At 38.9% G+C, this 22,197-nt stretch overlaps 1 protein-coding gene across 2 annotated transcripts in view; it reads right to left on the bottom strand.

Annotated features, from left to right (window-relative positions):
• Nucleotides 1-22,197, bottom strand: part of lmnb1 (lamin B1) — an 80,535-nt gene that overhangs the window by 43,938 nt on the left and 14,400 nt on the right. The window contains exons 4-7 of one of the 2 annotated variants that reach the window (XM_063068736.1): nucleotides 19,074-19,159; nucleotides 17,333-17,406; nucleotides 10,172-14,033; nucleotides 401-776 (exon numbers count right to left, since the gene is read on the bottom strand). In XM_063068736.1, coding sequence (XP_062924806.1) covers nucleotides 401-776; nucleotides 10,172-10,229 — 434 coding nt within the window. In that variant the 5' untranslated portion in view covers nucleotides 10,230-14,033; nucleotides 17,333-17,406; nucleotides 19,074-19,159. Of the gene's footprint in view, nucleotides 1-400; nucleotides 788-876; nucleotides 1,183-10,171; nucleotides 14,034-17,332; nucleotides 17,407-19,073; nucleotides 19,160-22,197 lie in introns of those variants that run through there. The other variant, XM_063068735.1, reaches the window with a different exon arrangement.

The following is a 22,197-nucleotide window of genomic DNA, read 5'->3' as shown; positions in this document are numbered from 1 at the left end:
ACCACATTTAATGATACATTTCGCTTGAGCTGTAGCCAGACAAGAATTGTTACTATGAAACTAGCAAAATTCAAGTATGTACATCCCACTGTTCAAAAAGTACATAAACCACTACACGTTTTCTTATAAGTAGTAATTCAAATACTTTATACTTTAAGAGCGTTCACAGTCAGCTTGTTCATCATTAAAAGCCGCCGTTTAGAAAGTGAAACAATTATTCATAATTTGCGGATATTCAAATTCATCACTACAATCTAACGCGGTGTTTTTCAAAATATTTTCGCGCTTAACGAGCGTAGGGGGCGAGAGCGTCAGGCACGAAACACATCTTTCATCTGTGTAAAATGTGGTTTCGTGTGTAAACAAAAAGAAGGCTATTATGAATGACCCCGACACTTACGTTTGCAAAAGACTATCGTGGTCACCACGGAGCTTTCCCAGTTCGATCTGCAACTGTGCCCGATCCTTCGCCGTCTCGTCCAGGGATTTACGGGCGTCTGCCAGTTCATTCTCGTACAGGCTCCTGAGGCCGCTCAACTCCCGGGTGGTCACCTCCTCCTTCTCGGAGATCTGCAGCTGCAGAGCGCTGTTCTCCGTCTCCAGCGAGCGCACCTTATCAATGTAGACGGCCAGCCGGTCATTGAGGTTCCTCAGTTCCTCCTTCTCCTGCAACCGGGTGATGCGGGTCGGGCTGAGCGGCGTGCTCGCGGCGCTCCTGCTGCTCGTCCGCTGCTGGGTCTTCGGAGTGGCCATCGCCATAATTTCCCAGGAAATTCCTCAGAGAACACTGAAAATAAAGTTAGTTATCAATAACAGTGCGGAGAACCGGCAAAATAAAATGCTTTTAAAAATCAAAGCACTAAGAAGCGCGAGCACCTGCTCGTTCCTTCCACTCCGTGCTCGCGCCTCTTTCCCGTATCCACTGACAAATCCACTATTAAAATGGCTCCTTGTTTGAGCTCCACAACGTGACCGCAAGCGTCCAATTGTACCGCGAGACTAAAGGACTTCTTCTGACACTGCCCGGGGTTGCAAAGTTTGAAAGCATTTGTTACTATGCAAATCCCCTACATTTTCTCCCTTCAGAAATCCGGAGCAAAGTGGCAAATTAGGAGCTGTGTTTGACAAAACTCGTTGTGGTTTTGTTTTCTTGGAATCAATATATCGGTGGAGTACCGAAAGCTAGATGCAAGAAGCTGCTTCATCATTTTTATTCCGTGGGTTCCCTCGTGCTGAGGCGTTTACACACGGCAAGCTTCAGATACCGCTCTTCTCCCTTAAGGCTTATGAGATAACGTGGTGCGCTAATGATCGAAATTTCAGTGGTTGGTTTAATTGTTTCAAACGAATCGTAAAGATTACATTGTATCCATTTTAGTCGTGAAGGTTCTCAAATCAGTATTTTGGTCGGCAAAAGATAAAAGATGCAATTTCCCCCAGTTGTGAATGGATTAACACCATCGATTAGACGGTCAAAGTGAAATACTGTATCCAGAACTAACAAGTCTTTCCACAATGCACGCCCGACGCTGGGAAGCTCGATATCCAAAAACAAAACCGATAAGGTTGGAAGGAAGTCGGGCAGATGTTTTGTAGACTTCGTTGTGTTACTTGAGAAGTCAGGCGGTTTTTTTGGTTCTTTTCACTTAAAAAGAAATGTCTTCCGTTTACGTTTACATATGGGAACGTCTTAATAATTTCTGCGAACAACACCATGGATTGTGAAAATTTGCAAAAAGAATCAGTATATAGTCCAGCTGTGGAAAAAGCATTGAATGTTTCAGACTGATGATCTTTAACCAGAACTAGGAAAAGTGAGAACATGTATTAAGTTGGGGATATGGAGGTGCCAAGAACAACGAACGTGTCTGTTGATAGGATGGAGACCAAGAGAGAGAGAGAATGCCACTGAAGGTGCCGGTGATAGAAAAAAAATGTGGTGAATATTTATCAATCGTATTTGATATTTTTGAGAATGGGGGCAGTAAACAATGCCTGTGTGTGTGACATCTTTTAAACTGGGATAACTGGTACACCCCAGCTGGTATACACTATCTTGACTGAGGGAGATCTTAGTCTAGTGGCAAGAAGGTCCAAAATGATTGTGTATGCGCTTCGTATGTGTATATACTGTACATATCTGGACACACACATAAAAACAAACATACAGATATTGCACACTATCTTGTCTACATGTTTACCCCATCTCCAGCCTGATATGACACCCAGCTATGTCTTAGTCATCACAGCCTTCTTGGGCAGACAATTCCACAAATGCACTGCCTTCTGAGAGGAGATGTTTCTCTTCATCTCAGTCCTGAATGGGCAGCACCTGATTTTTAGATTTTTAGATTGTGCAGATGAGAAAAAAAAGATTGAATTGAGAGGTTCAGTGGAAATGGAGATGAGATTTAACCTGCCCAGAATATAAAATGCCACTGGAAAAGCCTCCCTGAATACGCGGACAGGAAACGGTTGCAGCGCAACAGTGTAGCAATAGCGAAACGCTTTACAGCACCAGCAATCCAGGTTCAATTCTCACCACTGTCTGTAAGGGGTTTTTACGTTCCCTCCATGACCACATGGACTTCCTCCGGATGCTCCAGTTTCCTCCCTTATTTCAAAGGACATGCAGCTAAGTTGTAAGTCCATAAGACCATAAGACATAGGTGCAGAATTAGGCCAATTGGCCCATCAAGTCTGCTCTGCCATTCAATCATGGCTGATCCCTTTTTTCCCTCCTCAACCCCATTTCCCAGCCTTCTCCTTGTAACCTTCAATGCCTAGCCTCCACATCCGCACGTGGCAACAAATTCCACACATTCACTACCCTTTGGCTAAAGAAATTTCTCTGCATCTCTGTTTTGAATGGACGTCCCTCTACCCTGAGGCTGTGCCTTCTTGACCTAGCCTCTCCCACCATGGGAGGTGGTAGGCCTGATATGTTGCCATCAGAAAACTGTGATACTTACACAACACACACAGAATGCTGGAGGGAAAATATGAGCTGCAAGTTGGATGAGCAGGCAAATACAAGGGAAATGAAATACAATGTGGATAAATGTGAGGTTATCCACTTTGGTTCTGAATCAGAAAGAGGAATTATTATCTGAATGGCAATAAGCCAAGAAATGGAGAAATACAAGAGACCTGGGTGCACTTGTACATGGTTACTGAATGCAAGCATTGAGCTGCATCAAGCAATTAGGAGGACAAATGGTACATTGACTTTTACTGTCAGAACTTTAAGTATAGGAGGTTAAGGGCATCATGCTGCAACTCCCATGACCTTGGTGAAACTACTACATCTGGAGCTCTCGGGGTTGTTTTGGTCTTCTTATTTGAGGAAGGATACTCTTGTCAAGGATTGATAGCAAATCGACTGACTTCCGGAGTGGTGGAATTGATGGAGGGCAGTTGTAATAGGGGACTCGATAGTAAGGGGGTCAGATAGGCAATTCTGTGGACGCAGTCCAGGGACCCGGATGGTAGTTTGCCTCCCTGTGGCCAGGGTCCGGGATATTTCTGATCGTGTCCAAGATATCCTGAAGTGGGAGGGTGAGGAGCCAGAGGTCGTGGTACATATAGGTACCAATGACATAGGTAGGAAAAGGGATGAGGTCCTGAAAGGAGAATATAGGGAGCTAGGAAGGGAGTTGAGAAAAAGGACCGCAAAGGTAGTAATCTCGGGATTACTGCCTGTGCCACGCGACAGTGAGAGTAGGATGCAATGAGGTGGAGGATAAATGCATGGCTGAGGGATTGGAGCAGGGGGCTGGGATTCAAGTTTTTGGATCATTGGGACCTCTTTTGGCGCAGGCGTGACCTGCACAAAAATGACAGGTTACACTTGAATCCTAGGGGGACCAATATCCTGGCAGGGAGGTTAGCGAGGGCTACGAGGTGACTTTAAACTAGAATGGTTGGGGGGTGGGAATCAAATTAAAGAGGCTAGGTGAGAAGAGGTTAGTTCACAACAGTGGGATGGGAACCAGTGCAGAGAGACAGAGGGGTGTAAAATGAGGGTAGAAGCAAAAAGTAGTAAGGTGAAAAGTAAAAGTGGCAGGCCGACAAATCCAGGGCAAGCATCAAAAAGGGCCACTTTTCAACATAATTGTATAAGGGCTAAGAGAGTTGTAAAGGCACGCCTGAAGGCTTTGTGTGTCAATGCAAGGAGCATTCGTAACAAAGTGGATGAATTAAAAGTGCAGATTGTTATTAATGAATATGATATAGTTGGGATCACAGAGACATGGCTCCAGGGTGACCAAGGATGGGAGCTCAACATTCAGGGATATTCAATATTCAGGAGGGATAGACATGAAAGAAAAGGAGGTGGGGTGGCGTTGCTGGTTAGATAGGAGATTAACGCAATAGAAAGGAAGGACATAAGCTGGAAGGATGTGGAATCGATATGGGTAGAGCTGCATAACACTGACGGGCAGAAAATGCTGATGGGAGTTGTGTATAGGCCACCTAACAGTAGTAGTGAGGTCGGGCATGGTATTAAACAGGAAATTAGAAATGTGTGCAATAAAGGAACAGCAGTTATAATGGGTGACTTCAATCTACATGTAGATTGGGTGAACCAAATTGGTAAGGGTGCTGAGGAAGAGGATTTCTTGGAATATATGTGGGATGGTTTTTTGAACCAACATGTCGAGGAACCAACTAGAGAGCAGGCTATTCTAGACTGGGTATTGAACAATGAGGAAGGGTTAATTAGCAATCTTGTCGTGAGAGGCCCCTTGGGTAAGAGTGACCATAATATGGTGGAATTCTTCATTAAGATGGAGAGTGACATAGTTAATTCAGAAACAAAGGTTCTGAACTTAAAGAAGGGTAACTTTGAAGGTATGAGATGTGAATTAGCTAAGATAGACTGGCAAATGACACTTAAAGGGTTGACGGTGGATATGTAATGGCAAACATTTAAAGATCGCATGGATGAACTACAACAATTGTTCATCCCAGTTTGGCAAAAGAATAAATCAAGGAAGGTAGTGCACCCGTGGCTGACAAGGGAAATTAGGGATAGTATCAATTCCAAAGAAGAAGCATACAATTTAGCCAGAAAAAGTGGCCTACCTGAGGACTGGAAGAAATTCAGAGTTCAGCAGAGGAGGACAAAGGGCTTAATTAGGAAGGGGAAAAAAGATTATGAGAGAAAACTGGCAGGGAACATAAAAAATGACTGTAAAAGCTTTTATAGATATGTGAAAAGAAAAAGATTGGTTAAGACAAATGTAGGTCCCCTACAGACAGAAACAGGTGAATTGATTATGGGGAGCAAGGACATGGCAGACCAATTGAATAGTTACTTTGGTTCTGTCTTCACTAAGGAGGACATATATCATCTTCTGGAAATAGTAGCGGACAGAGGGTCCAGTGAGATGGAGGAACTGAGGGAAATACATGTTAGTAGGGAAGTGGTGTTAGGTAAATTGAAGGGATTAAAGAGAGATAAATCCCCAGGGCCAGATGGTCTGCATCCCAGAGTGCTTAAGGAAGTAGCCCAAGAAACAGTGGATGCATTAGTGATAATTTTTCAAAACTCTTCAGATTCTGGACTAGTTCCTGAGGATTGGAGGGTGACTAATGTAACCCCACTTTTTAAAAAAGGAGGGAGAGAGAAACCAGGGAATTTTAGACCTGTTAGCCTAACATCGGTGGTGGGGAAACTGCTAGAGTCAGTTATCAAAGGTGTGATAACAGCACATTTGGAAAGCGGTGAAATCATCGGACAAAGTCAGCATGGATTTGTGAAAGGAAAATCATGTCTGACGAATCTCATAGAATTTTTTGAGGATGTAACTAGTAGAGTGGATAGGGGAGAACCAGTGAATGTGGTATATTTGAATTTTCAAAAGGCTTTTGACAAGGTCCCACACAGGAGGTTAGTGTGCAAACTTAAAGCACACAGTATTGGGGGTAAGGTATTGATGTGGATAGAGAATTGGTTGGCAGACAGGAAGCAAAGAGTGGGAATAAACGGGACCTTTTCAGAATGGCAGGCAGTGACTAGTGGGGTACCGCAAGGCTCAGTGCTGGGACCCCAGTTGTTTACAATATATATTAATGACTTGGATGAGGGAATTAAATGCAGCATCTCCAAGTTTGCGGATGACAGGAAGCTGGGCGGCAGTGTTAGCTGTGAGGAGGATGCTAAGAGGATGCAGGGTGACTTGGATAGGTTAGGTCAGTGGGCAAATTCATGGCAGATGCAAATTAATGTGGATAAATGTGAAGTTATCCACTTTGGTGGCAAAAACAGGAAAACAGATTATTATCTGAATGGTGGCTGATTAGGAAAAGGGGAGGTGCTACGAGACCTGGGTGTCATTATACACTAGTCATTGAAAGTGGGCATGCAGGTACAGCAGGCGGTGAAAAAGGCGAATGGTATGCTGGCATTTATAGGAAGAGGATTCGAGTACAGGAGCAGGGAGGTACTACTGCAGCTGTACAAGGCCTTGGTGAGACCACACCTGGAGTATTGTGTGCAGTTTTGGTCCCCTAATCTGAGGAAAGACATCCTTGCCATAGAGGGAGTACAAAGAAGGTTCACCAGATTGATTCCTGGGATGGCAGGACTTTCATATGATGAAAGACTGGATGAACTAGGCTTATACTCGTTGGAATTTAGAAGATTGGGGGGGGGGGGGAATCTGATTGAAACATATAAAATCCTCAAGGGATTGGACAGGCTAGATGTGGGAAGATTGTTCCCGATGTTGGGGAAGTCCAGAACGAGGGGTCACAGTTTGAGGATAAAGGGGAAGCCTTTTAGGACCGAGATTAGGAAAAACTTCTTCACACAGAGGGTGGTGAATCTGTGGAATTCTCTGCCACAGGAAACAGCTGAGGCTAGTTCATTGACTATATTTAAGAGGGAGTTAGATATGGCCCTTGTGGCTAAAGGGATCAGGGGGTATGGAGGGAAGGCTGGTACAGGGTTCTGAGTTGGATGATCAGCCATGATCATACTGAATGGCGGTGCAGGCTCGAAGGGCTGAATGGCCTACTCCTGCACCTATTTTCTATGTCTCTATGTACAGTACTGTGCAAATGCCTTGGGCACCCTACAACTTTTATAGGCTTTCAAATGGTATGGTTTCCACAGAGCCCTGATATCAACAGCATCAAGGGGCCGTCTGGGATTACCTGGAGACAAAAGCAAGTAAGACAACCAAAGTCTGCAGATGAACTATGGCAAGTTATCCAAGATGCTTGGTCAACATCCCACCAGCCAATTTTCTTATAAAACTGCGTGACAGTGTACCTAAGAAAATTAATGTAATTTTAAAGGCAAAGGGTGGTCACACCAAATATTGATTTTAGTTTTTTACTGTTTACTGCTCTTTATATATTTTTTATATATTTAAAAACTTTTCATTTCATTATTTTTGAAAGCATCTTTGCTTTACAGAATGTTTTCACAAGTGTCTAAGTCTTTTGCTCAGTACTTTACAAGAGACCACGTTCATATTCAGTGGAACTGAGAATTCTTACAGGGCCTGACAGGGACAATATTCCTGATGTCTGGAAAGTTGAGAACCAAGCATCCTCGACTCAGAACAGTAGATGTACCATTTAAAACTGAGATCAGGAGAAATGCTTTTATGTGTAGGGTGATGCACCTGTGGAATTCTCTGCCACAAAGCTAGTGAACATCAAGTCAATAAATGTCAACAAAGGAGGTAGATATACTGTATTTCATGATGACAAAGGGATTAGGGGATATGAGGAGAAACAGGAACAGATTACTTACGTGGATAATCAATGGTGATTATACTGAATGGTGGAGCAGGGGCAAAAGGCTAAATGGCTTACTCCTGCTACTGTGTCTATGCAGACATCCAGCCAGGAAAAACATCATCTTGTAGCTACCTGTAAAGACCTATAGATACTTTGTGTACTGTAGTTCATTCTTTACATCATATCAAAACATGAACTTAATTATTGTCACTTTATGTTTTGATATAAGAATTAAGGTCACTGTTTACAGATATACATAGAATGCAACGTTGGCATTTTATAAATCTTACTTAAAAATCTGAAAGTGATTCCAGGTGACCTCTCTGTGCACTGCTTTTGCATTATCCCTGAGATTTGATCTTTGGCCAATAGCACGACAGACAGAATTGAAAATCTGCCAGATCTGTTTATATAATTGAACATTTGAGAAAGCAAGTGGTTTTTGGATTAGTGAGAGGATAAATAGCACAATTGTCTCATGTCTATGCTTTTAGTCCTGTTGGGACTGACGTTCAGAAAAAGCAATTTCATGTGAACTTCTGATTTTCTGCTTGGCAAAATTGTATTAGGAAGGATCTTCATCCTGAGCCTTCTCAATCCATTCATCACCATTTCTTAACTTCTGATTTCAAAAGTTTTTCAAAAATCCCACCAAATAAATCTGTAGATTTTTACTATTATTTTCAATTGGAATGTTGATGCTTGAAGGTTAAGAACACTGAATTTAACTGTGCTGCTGGATTTTGCCTTCATGTTCCAATGATCACACTCATCACAACTCTGATGAAGTTTTTGTCCCGCTGCCTCTTGTTAATTACATTTGAGTTTTCAAATATGCACAGTTCTAATCTTAAATAGCTTAATTTTACCAAAGGTATTTCAAATATGAAAATTGCATAAATTCCCTTCATAACATGTTTACAGTTGGTTCTTGTTAATACAGTTGACATTTATTAGCATTTTAGATAGTCTGTGTAGGCATATGTTGTCTCAATTCTTGACATCAATTACTTCAAATCTCAGACTTCACCAATAATGAAAAAAACTTTATTTATGTTACACATTTTATAACTTAAGGAACATCATAGGCAAATAAATTACACTGAGTGTTACTGTAATACTAGGAGAGTGGCAACAGCGAAATTAAAACATGGTAGTATAATTAGCAATGTTTTTTTTTGCTGTTTTTGGTTTACAGGCTAAAATTAGCCAGGAAACTGATAAAAACTTCCCCTTTTTTACCAAAGAGATCTTTATGGTAACTGAAGGTGGTGATGGGTTTCAGCATTAGATTTTTTAATGTCAAATAGTGCAGTGCAATGCAGTATCATTTCACAATTGCTTATTTGATGGTGCACTCAACTCACTGCAATAAGGCTTGTACCCATGAGATTTTTTAAAAAACTTTTAAGTATCCTTCTATGATAAACATCATGTTTAAATGCTCCTTAAATATGATGCTCAGAGGAAAAAAAACGTTTTTCTCCAGGTGAAATATTAAGTATTAAAAGTTTAGTATGGCTTTTCAAATTACCCATACACCATCATCAGTATGTGCAAGCACCTCTGTTCATATAACCTTTATTAATTTACTCTGCTTCTCTCCATTCTTCTTGCCAAAACTCGGAACAAACTTCCAATTACAATAGCTCTGTTTAAACTATTTAAAACCAAACTTTCTTTTCCATATTTCCTTCCAAGTCACAGCAAGGATTTCTAAGACCTCTTAAAACAGGGGTGTGAATTATATTTTGACTGTAATGATAGGATAATAAATAACTAACTTGTACCATCTCAGGAACACAACAAAGCTTGAACATTTTAATAACCAGTAATTAAAGGTCATTGACCTAAAATGTTAGCTGTTTTAAATCTTTACAAATTCTACCTGATCTGATCTATATTTCCAGTACCTTCATTATTCGGTACCTTCAAGCAAGAGGGAAAATCAACCTAAGATGAACAAAAAGTTGTTTATCTAAGTACAAAATTTTAAGTCAGAAAATGCTGGAAATACTTGTCAGACCAGGCAGAATCTGTGCAAAGAGAAATAGAATTAAATTTTCAGATTGAAAGCTACTTATCAAAAGCGACATGATGAATTCATATCAGATTACCAGCATTTGCAGTATTTTCATTTTTCAGTTTTTTTCAGCTTTTAGTTTATGAATTCCAAGTTTTTAAAAAACTTGCAACAATTAAAGATAGGTTCATTGAAATTTAGGATTGAGATTATAAAAGCAGTTGACCTCAAGCAAGCTTGTCCATTTTTTCTACATACATTAATAATGTAATTTAAGATTAAGGATTAAATGTGAATCCCAGTTTCACCCTTGCAAAATGTATTTAAATACATGAAGTCTGTAGATGGGATTATATAACCAGTAAATTTTGGGTTTGATGAATGTTGTACCTGAAAGGAAGTAAATCTCATTCCATAGCACAAAGTTACAGAAGAACCAGCACACCATTAGGATTGTCAGAGCTATAAAATTCAAAATTAGAAATTTTAATTGAAATAATCATTTACTTTATACTTATCACTGTGAGACTAAGTGCAGCTTCAATGCTCTATTTAAGTTTGCTGACAACACAACTGTTGTGGATTGAATTAAAGGTGGTGATGAATACAAGGGAGAGCACAACTGTTGTGGGTTGAATTAAAGGTGGTGATGAATACAAGGGAGAGTGAATGATGCCACAATGGCAACCTCTCACACAGTGTCAGTAAAAGCAAAGAACTGATTATTGACTACAGGAGGAGGAAACCGGAGGTCCATGAGTCAGTTCTCATCAGGGGATCAGAGGTAGAGATGGTCAGCACCTTTAAATTCCGTGGCGTTATAATTTCAGAGGATCTGTCCTGGATCCAGCATGTAACTTCCATTACAAAGAAGGCACAGCAGTGCCTCTACTTTCTAAGAAGTTTGAAAAGATTTGGCATGTCATCTAAAATTCTGATAAACTTCTATAGATGTGCAGTGGAGAGTATACTGACCGGCAGCATCACCTTCTCATATGGAAACACCAATGCCCGCAAGTGGAAAAGCCTACAACCTAGCCCATTGCAGGCAAAGCCCTCTCTGCTATTGAGCACACCTATAAGTGCTGTCGCAGGAAAGCAGTTCTATCATCAAGGTGCTCCACCGTCCAGGCCATCAGGTAGGAGGTATAGGAAGCTCAGGTTCCACACCACCAGGCTTGGGAACAATTATTTCCCCTCATCCATCAAGGTCTTGATCCAGAAGTAATAACTTCATTGAACCCAACACTGAAGTGATTCCACAACTATGGGTTCACTTTCAAAGATTCCACAACTCATATTCTTGATATTTATTGTTTGGGTTTTTTTTTGTCTTTTTGTATTTGCAGAGTTTCTCTTTCACATATTAGTGTTTGTCCATCTGTGTTGATTCTATTGTGTTTCATTGTATTTACTGCAAGAAAATGAATTTCAAGGTAGTATGTGGTGACATATCTACTTTGAAAGTAATTTACTTTGAAAAAATTAATTGAATAAAAAAAACAGCTTTTAAAAAGGTAAATAATAGGTAACCGTGTTGACCTTTAGAGGCGCATTTGGGTTTGTTTATGGTTATGAATTGAAATTGATTCTTTTGTCCAAGATATAATTTTTTTAAAGTCTGTTATTCATTTCATGCATAATCTGTGGCCATAGCTGAATTCCCAGTTCCCTTTTTCACTGCAAAGGTACGAAGGCAGAGTATAGGAGGATGAAGCAAAAGATGAATCCCTTTACTATATAGCTAATTGGATATATTTTGACTTGTGTTTCAATATCCATATACTATGCCACTGATGGGAGCTGTGGTATTGCAGAGTAGACTTCAGTTATACTGCTGGCAGTAATGCACTCTGTGGCCATAATACTGACCAAGAGAAATAGCCACTTTTCCTCAACATTATTAATCTTCATTCATTGTCACTGCATGAAGTATCCAATAAGTAAATTATAATGCACTTTTTAGATAAGGTTCTGGACACATAAAATCAGCTTGACTTGTATTATACAATAATTAAATCAAATGAACAAAATCTTCAATATACAGTTAATCTTTCCCCATTCCCTAATTCAGGAGGAGAATTATCCTCACTTTTCCTCTAAAATCCTTTTTATTTATTGATTACTTTCAATTTTCTAGCAACTGCACCATGCTTTCACCAAAAGCATCTTCTAAAGGACTGTTTCACTGTGATTCACTCTTCCATCTCCACCAATATTTACTCACTCTATTTCTGTCAGTATCTTACCTTGCTACCTCAGGCATTGCTGTACCTCCCTCTCTGTCACTCAGTACTCCAAATACCCTTTCCATGAGGCAGTAACTTGTACTTTCATTTTTGTATACTGTACTCACTACTCACAATGTTCTTTCCTTTATTTCAAAAAGAGACTGACCACTTTGTGAAAAATATCTACTCAGTCTGAAAACATGACCTGAGTTTGTAGTTACCTGTCATTTCATTTGCCTCATTTTTGTCCTCAACTTCAGAACTGTTGTACTGAAATTAAATGATGGTTGAGGTATATTATAACCTTCTGAATTTAACAATTTCGTAATGTTATTCTGTATTTACTCCCTCTCTAGACAACCTTTTTTTTCCAGTAAATCACCTTCCTTCATGGCTACTCTACCACCAATTCGTTCTCTCCTGCCTTCATAGCCTCTCTCTTTTGTTCTCACCTCTTCCCGCCCCATTCTCCTGCATCTTGAAACTTGCTTTTGCTGACTCTTGTAGTTTTTGAAAGACGATCAACTTGAAATATTAACAAATGCACCCTGACCTGGTAAGTATTTCCAGCATATTGTGTTTTATTTGTAATCACTATGTGGGGTATATATGAGGTAGGGCTGATGCTGCACTGCTATAGAGTATTAAGTTCAATGCCAACCTCAAATGCTGTCCATGAGAAGGTTGGAATGTTACCTGTAACTGCACAGCTTCATCCTCTTTCCTCCACGTCACAAAGTTGTACTGATAGATAAATTGCCCACTGTAATTTGCCCCTTGTTTAGATCAGTGGCAGTAGGATAACAGAAATTGATAGGCAGGTGCCAGAAAATAAATTGTGGAAATTGGGGTAATGGGACTGGTATGTTTGTTCAGGGAGATTCTAAGACCAAAAAAGGGAGAAATGTAAGAAATTACTTGTATACCTCAATCTTTAAAAAAGCCAAAAAAATCAGTTATTATTGTTATTTTAGTGTTACTGCATTCTCAAAAGCATTTACGTTGAGAAGAATACAACTGTATTCAATCTGTGGAACAACGTTAAAAAAAAGAACTAGACTGTGTACATTTTTCATTGAAAACGTTGAAAAGCAAAATTTTTCTTTAGTCCCTCACTTGCAACCTAAAGAGGGAAGAAGGATTGTTTTACATTGTGGACTACCTGATCAAATTCTCAACAAGCTCAACTAATCTGAAGATTCAAGGAAGATTTTTTTTTAAATGCAGAGTAACCTTATTTAAAGAAATTATGAGTTTTGCACTTTATTTCTTCAGAATATTATTCTCTGTAAACAAACTTTGAAATGACTTATCTTGCTTTTTGTTACACTATTTCGATGTAGATTTCTTTTTCTTCTTGGGATGGGGGAAAGGGAGAATTGTGGCAGGTGAGGTGGAATATAAACAGGCAAATTCAGTTCAAAGTACAAAAAATAACAGTAACACAAGAACTTTATACTGGAATCAGTACAAGAACACTGACTTTTATAGATATATGTAAAAAGTACTATTAATCACATTTCCTAATAGCTAACAAAATAAGGAACTGAACAGACTGAATAGACTATTCTCTTTCATTTTATACTGCCTATATAAATAGATTTTTATATTACAATTTATCTCTTCATATAAATATTATAGAAATGTATTGTCTAACCACAAAAGATAATTACACCCTAATATTTATGACTGCATTGAAAACAAATTTAAGTACATCAAAATCTATTTTTCCTACATTTACAGGTGGATATTGAATATAAAAATGGATAGAACACTAAAGATCACCAATTCAAAATAACATTAATTTGAAAAGCAATCTGAACTACTTTGGGTGCAAACACAAATGTTAGTAACTGTTGTGAAATTACATCTCTTCAAGTTGTCGTCGCACTTTTTGCTCTGCACGTCTGTCTAAGGTCCTTTGACGGAAAGTAACAATAATGGCAAAGATTACACCCATCAAAACAACAATTCCTTCAAACTTCCAGAACTTCAGTTCCTCCAATTCAACTGAACGACAGCTAGGGTCAAAGTGAAAACAAGCTTAAGCAAAAATCAAAGTTTAATATTTTTAATACATACCTTGCATCTAACATTAAAGAGAATTGTTAAATTAATGGCACATGTAATGTGGTTCTTATATAGAAATCAGATAGTAGTGAAATGTATGACAGTCTACCATACAGCATGTTTTTCTACTTTCATCATGTAGAACAATTGGATCAGCAGAGGTTACAAACTTATCAACTACAATCTTATTAAATAAGCTTGGAGGGACTGATTGGCCTTCTGTCTATAAACAACTCAAAATCTGAGCAGTGAAATCGAGACATAAATACCAGGAAATATAACTCCTAGATATAACCATTTGAAATATTACATCCAATGATTTCCCTGTTTAATCACAAAGAACCAAGTCTCAGTTAACCTTTTTTAAAGAACAAAAAAAGACAGATCTTAGAAAGACTGGACAAGCTAAAAGCTGAGTCGATCTGCTCAATAGATAGCTCTGCTACTAAATGGCTTTGACATTCAGGAACACTCCCTATCTATACCAAGTTATCTGTTCTGAATCTAGCTGCTAATATTAACCCAACATGTACATCTCCAAGAAGATAAAGGTATGAAGAAAGGAATATCTATAAAGATGAAGAATGATAAAGCATGATTCACAACATTATGTAAATTAACTACTTTTGTTTTTAATGGTCAAAACCTGAAAGGGGGTGTACTATACAGAAATACCGTATTCTGAATATTTCATTCGGGTTCACAATTTCCCATTTACCTTTACGGTACAGCATCAGACCATGCACGTAATGGGTAAAAGCATGACATAATAGTTCAGTTATATGACTTGTAATCCACAGAATCAGGATCAAATCCCACCAAAGCAGCTGTAGAATTTACATTTCATAAATAAACTGAATTAGGAAAAAACCCCCAACTAGTCTGTACATGAAAGCTACTGGATTATCCCTAAAACTCCATCTGGTTCATTGATGCCTTTAAGGGAAGGAAAATGCCACTCTTACCAGGTCTGGTCTTCATATGATTCCAGACTCATGTGGTTGACTATTAAGCATTTACTCAGTTGAACCAATACTGCTACATTTAAACAGAGAAGGAATATAACTGGATGGATCACTTGGCATCGCTAGGCATCAGAATCAAACATGGCAAAGTTGTTCCCAAGCAATTAAACTTGCAAATTCCTCCTCATACTCTTCTATGGAAACTGGGAAAACCGTTCCACAGTCTATTTCAAGTGACAGTCTGATATAGTTGCACTTATGGTGCATTCCTTACTTTCAATGTGCCTGATTCTCCATTACAATTGCTAGGAACCTCCTATTCCACTGACAGGGAAGATCTAGAGAGATGGTAGCACAAAGGAAGGAGGTGTGGCCCTTGGAATGAAGATTGACTCCAGACCCACTTAAGTATCATGGCTTCATGCTCGTAAATCAGAACAGGATCATGAACTGGAACAGATTATGATCTAGCAAGTCTTCATTACACACTAACTTACAATCTGTGGATCAGCATTCTTGTGAAGTCAAACCAGTATTAGTGGGATTATTGGTAAACGTTGAATATTCCTCCAGGACCCTCCCCAATGTTGGCTATTAAATCCTGTATGTCACGCATTAGGTGTCTTGCAATTGCAAGGAGTGAAATATCAATAGTTGGTGTGCAGCTGGGGTGAGGAACTTGGGTCTTTTTTTTGTTAGCTAATATCTATTATTCACCAATGTGTATAAACTTACACCCATTTTGCATGTTATTTCTATTTATGTAACTTTCCAAGTAACTTTCCTGTAATCACCAGTGTTTTAAGTTAGTTAAAAAAACAATTGATGTATGGCAAGTAATGTGACCCAAGCCAGGGTCTGAAGATTGGTGTGCATTTGGAGCTGGGACCTGCAGCATGAACTATGTGCGTGCTGAGAGTCTGGATCAGTGACATTAGTGTTCGGGATTGTGGTAGATTTACAGCCAAAACAAGTTAGGTATATGCATAGCTGTGTTTGATGGATAGTGGAAGATGTCCAAAGATAGTCAATATCTTCTCTGTAAGACTGCAGTCATTCAAAAGCAAATCTAAACTGTTTTAACAAGTTGAAATGCATAAAGTAAGGTGAAACAAACATGGGAATTGGTGTATTCATGGAAGGTATGATCACTGTGCTTCATTGCATTCTTGGTGTCTTTTTGTTACCAATAGTCATCATCATCATTATGAGCCATTTTATATGATGTAGGCCAGTGGTCCCCAACCTCCGGGCCGTGGACCGATACCGATCCGCGAAGCATGCAGGGGTGCCGCGGTAGCTGGGATGCACCCAGCGGTGGCACCTAATTAACTAGCTTGTTTATTTTGGCATTTTTCTTAAAGATGTGCTGGGTGCGTCCCAGCTACCACGGCACCCCTGCATGCTTCACGGATCAGTATCAGTCCGCGGCCCGGAGGGTGGGGACCACTGATGTAGGCGATCCTGGTTCCATGACTACGATTGCTCTTGGCAAATTTTTCTCCAGAAGCAGTTCGCCATTACCTTCTTCTGGGCAGTATCTTTACAACACAGGTTGCCATTATCAGTACTCTTATCATTACTCTTCAGAGATTGTCTGCCTGGTGTCAGTCAGTGGTCGCATAACCAGGACTTGTGATATGCACCAGCTGCTCATACAACCATCCACACCTGTTCCCATGGTTTCACGTGACCTGGATTGGGGGGGGGGGGGGAGAGGGGGAGGGGCTAAGCAGATACTACACCTTGCCCAAAGGTGACCTGCAGGCTAGCAGAGGAAAGAGAAGCTTTACACTTGCTTTGGTAGAGACCTATCTCCAGCCCACCACCCAGGTTATCAACAGTAAGACTTAGTATCACTAAGCCTCCCGGATAATGATGACTTGCAATATACCGTAAATTTAACATTTATTTTATATTCCAGTTATCCAACAGCAATATGTAAAATCCAAAGTTACCAATGACTATTAAGTTAAGAACATACAATAGATGCATGCAAGTAACACCCAGCCAAGAAAGAGGATTTATAGCAATTGGATATGGATTCTCTACCACTACATGATGTATAACAAGGATGACATATGTGTGGTTGCAATTTAAATGTAAACTCCGCTGAAACATCAAATATAACAAAACAATAAAGAAATTGGAGCTTGGCACCAAATCAGAAATTCAAATAGCATTAGGATGCAATATAAAAAAATGATTAAGATGGCTTTCAAATGTGATACCTTACTTAAAACAAACTAGCACACCAACTGGACTGAAACTTTGAGCCGCCTTACCTTCTATACCTCTGGTCTTCTGCACACTTTACCTCTTCAATAAAACCAGTAAATCTACATTCAGGATGCACAGTCTGCATAATATTAGGTAATAGGTTATGGAATAGCAGTAAGATTTTAAAAGCACAATACATTACTTTGTTAAACCAAAAACAATCAAAAACCTAGACAAAAAAAATTGGATTCCTTAGAACACGGTTTCTGGAACTTATTGCAGGCTTGTTACACATTTGTAAACTGTGTGTTTTCTCAATGAACACTAGATTTATATTTAAATCTGTTTCTAATTTCATTATTTGTTTCACCAGTGTTCATCAGAACAGATCACAGGTTTTACCACATGCAGTTAACAAGAAGAAAATAGTGTATTTGTCCAATATCACATTTTTCTCTGCTAATCTTACACTTTTTTTGCATAACCAGAAACAGCAGTCGATCAGAAAACTGAATGAACTGCAGACACTGGAATCTGAAACAAAAACATAAAAGCTGGAAGAATTCAGCCAGTCAAATAGCATCTATGGAGAGAGAAAAAAAATAATGTTTTGAAACAGGGACCCTTTCTTAGAAATGAACAATGGAGCAACACATGTAGAAGAGCACTAAAATTTTAATAGACAGACGAGTTGGGATTCAAAATCCTACCTTTCTGATTGGGATTGGATTGTCTAAGCGCTGCATGCATAATGCTACAATTTTGTACTATTTCATGATGGTACAATTAATGTAGCTAATGTCAGGAAATACACACCTTTATGTTCAATCTTTGTGTAAGAGTAAACCTTTAAGGCAACGTGCAATCTTTCTACCTGTTCATCTTTGTTCACATATTTTCACTCACATTCCATTTTTCAGTTGGCTGTTACCTACAGATCTGATTCCAAAGTTTTTCAGATACTGAAGGGACTATGAAATAAAACTTTAACTCTACTGTTCTGAAAAGACTGAATAAGTAGTGTCTTTCATGATATCTGCATGCCAAAAAAACTTCGCAGTGAATTAAGTAATTTTAAAAGTTCACTTCCATTGCACTGTAGAAAACATGGCAGACAATTATCGTTAAACAAGATCCCTCCCCAAAGGGTTAATTTTAATATCTTTTTTAGGTGATGTTGAATGGGAGGCAAAAAAACAACTAAGAAAGAAATGTAAATTAGAATGTTAAGTCAATGAGTATTTGAAGAAAAACAAAAAGGAAAGAAAACCACTGTTAATCAATGTACTTCAGACCAGCTAAACAATCAGATAAAATTTTCATGAAGCTAACAGCAGATTGACAGAGTTAAAAGCCTACATACACCGGAATCAAGAGCAAGAAACAATTTGCTGGAGGAACTAAACAGATCATGCAATGTCTGTGGGAGGAAAGGAATTGCTGACTTTCAGGTTAAAACCTGCATCAGGGCCTACAACACGACATATTTAACCAAGCATTTTGGTGCTCATATCAAGCTTAGTTGTATTTGAGCACAAGCAAAAGCAGTAATTATTTATCCTCACCAATATTTCAACAGCCAATAATGATTTGGGAAACTGCTGTTTTGTACAATGTTCCAAACAGTATAAAGAACCATTGGTAACAAATTGGTTAATTAAAGCTGTATGTCATCATGATACAATATCCCTATTTTTCAGATGTCAGTTTAGAATATCCACTCATAGAAAACTTATCATTCCACTACTCAAGGACAAAAGGTATTTGAATATTACACACACACACACACACACACATATACAATACCTTTTCGTAATCAGTGCAAGGTCTACATTCTCTTACAATGCTGTATTCTTCATATTCCCAGCAAGGTCTTGATTGCAAAATATTTGCTGTTTAATTCATAAATAAAATATATTTACAATATTACCTTGTAAATCAAAACAATAACATTTTTAAAACAAATTATGGAATCAATTTCTTCCTATCCACCTTACAGAACATTCTAGAAAATTTACCTTCGAGTACAACTCGTAAGTCAACAGCGAACTTTTAGAGAAAATTGCTTTATCAGCATGACAGGTACTAAACCTGTAAATATACGGCTAAGCAAGTAGCAGAGAAACACCACAGCATAGAAACAGGCCCTTCGGCCCATCCTGTCAGTTCCAAAGTACTTAAACGGCCTATTCCCATTGACCTGCACCAGGACCACACCCCTCCATTCCCCTACCATCCATGTACCTATCCAAACTTCTCTTAAACGCTAAAATAGAACTCATATGCACCACTTGTGCTGGCAGCTTCTTCCATGCTTTCATGGCCCTCTGAGTGAAGAAGTTTCCCCTTAAACTTTCCATCTTCCACCCTTAACCCATGACCTCTAGTTGTAGGCCCACCTAACCTCAATGGAAAAAGCCTGCTTGCATTTAACCGTTCTATACCCCTCATAATTTTGTATACCTCTATCAAATCTCCTCTCAATCTTCCATGTTCCAGGGAGTAAAGTCCTAATCTATTCAATCTTTCCTTATAACTCAGGTCCTCCAGACCTGGCAACATCCCTGTAAACTTTCTCTGTACTTTTTCAACCTTAGTTACATTTTTCCTGTACGTAGGTGACCAAAAGATAGAAGACGGAAGAGTATGAAATTGAATTCCACAAAACTTGAAACAAACTACAGGGAACACAGAAAAAAAGAAGAAATCATATGAAGTTTTTCCTTGACATGCTCAATTCATGTTAAATTTAAGATTTTTGTGCTACATAACTCTATGTATGATGATAAAAATAATGATGCTTTACGAGAGATGACAAACTTCCAATACACTAAGCAACTTTCATAATGGAAGATTAAAATAGTAAATTAATTTGTAAAATTCCTATTCCTGCCCTGTTCCCCTATCAAATAAATTTCTTCTCTCGTTCTTTTACATTCTTCCTTATTCTTATGTTAATCTTTTTTTGTCAAATAGTAAATACAATCTTTCAACAGAAAAACTGAAACAACTTTCTAAAGAGAGCTAAAATAATCCAGCTTTGCTTTTCTTGTTTATTCATTCACAGAATATGGATGATGCAGCCAATGCCAGCATCTATTGACTAGTCATAACTGCCTCTGAGTGGAGGTTGAGGTTAAAGGTCAACTTCTTTTGAGAGGCTGGAGTCACATACAGGTCAGGGATTTTCTCCCCTGCAGAACATTAATAAACTTTGTACATTTTTAATGATACTTAGCTTGTTTTGGAGACTCGCTTATTTTAATTTCAGGTTAATTTAATTACTTCAAAGTTCAAACTAAATTTATTATCGAAATACATATTGAATATATTACTATATCATATACCTCCTTTAAATTCATCTTCTTGCAGGCATTTACATGAAAATATACAGTATAATTTTATCAAAAAATTATACATAAACGAAGACTGACAAATACCAATGTGCAAAAGAAGACAGTGCAAACAAAAATAATGCTGACAACACGTGTTGTCAAAAGACCTTGAGAGTGAGTTGATAGGTTGTAGAATCATTTCAGAATAGTAGGTGTGAATAGTTCTCCATACCAGTTGAGAAGCCTGATGGTTGTAGGATAATAACTGTTCCTTTACCTGGTGACATACGACCTAAGGCAACTGTGCCTCATGCCGGATAGTAGTAGCGAAAAGAGGATTTAAATTTCCCAGCTGGGGGATTTAATTGGATCTAAATTACCCAGGTGGTAAAGTGGAATTCAAACTTGTGTCTCTGATCAATGATCCAGGACTTTGATTATTAGTCCAGTGACATAACCACTATATTCTACTATACTTTTGGCCATTATCCGATGAGTATGCAGGGTGGAATATTTGCATTTCCTGGAACACTCAAAATTAATGTTTCTATCTCCCATGGCTCTTAATGTCCCACTGTGTGCATCTCCCACTGTACCATTTGAAATGTCAGAAGTTGCATAACACAGAATACTGGTTGCTGTTCCATTGGGTAAAAAGTTTATTCCAAGATCCATGATCACAGAAAAGCCCTCCCCTCCATTGAGCACACCTACAAAGAAGCACTGTCGCAGGAAAGCAGCATCCTTCGTCAAGGATCCCCACCATCCACGGCCATGCTCTCTTCTTGCCGCTGCCATTGGGAAGGAGGTACAAGAGCCTTCAGTCCTACACCACCAGGTTCAGGAACATTTATCAGCCCTCAACCATCAGGCTCCTGATCCAGAGAGGATAACTTCACTCACCTAATACTGCACTGATTCCACAATCTACTATAGACTCACTTTCGAGAACTCTACAACTCTTGTTCTCCATATTTATTAAAGTAAAGGCATCTGTTAGTCTTGCGAGACCATGGATCTGCGCCTGGAAAATCTTCCCTCTCCAGGGCGCAGGCCTGGGCAAGGTTGTATGGAAGACCAGCAGTTGCCCGTGCTGCAAGTCTCCCCTCTCCACGACACCAATGTTGTCCAAGGGAAGGACATTAGGACCCATACAGCTTGGCACCAGTGTCGTCACAGAGCAATGTGTGATTAAGTGCTTTGCTCAAGGACACAATATGTTGGCTTGACTGGGGCTCGAACTCACGACCTTCAGGTCGCTAGTCCATTGCCTTAACCACTTGGCCAGTGCCCACACTCAATATTTATTACTTATTATTAATATTGTTTTTTTCTTTTTTGTACTTACACAGTATGTTGTCTTTTGCACACTGGTTGTCCCCCCCCCCCGTCATTATTCGCTTGCAGTTTTTCACTGATTCTATAGTGTTTCTTTGTACTTACCGCAAGAACACAAATCTCAGGGTACTGTATGGTGACATATGGTATGTACTTTAATAGTACATTTACTTTGTAGTCAGAATTTATATGATAATTATCAATTGTTACTGTACTGCATTAGTATATATTTTGCTGTAATTTCAAAGAAGATAAGA

The sequence above is a fragment of the Mobula hypostoma genome, chromosome 16, assembly GCF_963921235.1.
Source record: "Mobula hypostoma chromosome 16, sMobHyp1.1, whole genome shotgun sequence".
NCBI lineage: Eukaryota > Metazoa > Chordata > Chondrichthyes > Myliobatiformes > Myliobatidae > Mobula > Mobula hypostoma.
The sequence above is the reverse complement of the archived record's forward strand: the minus strand, read 5'-3'. Positions and strand labels throughout refer to the sequence as shown.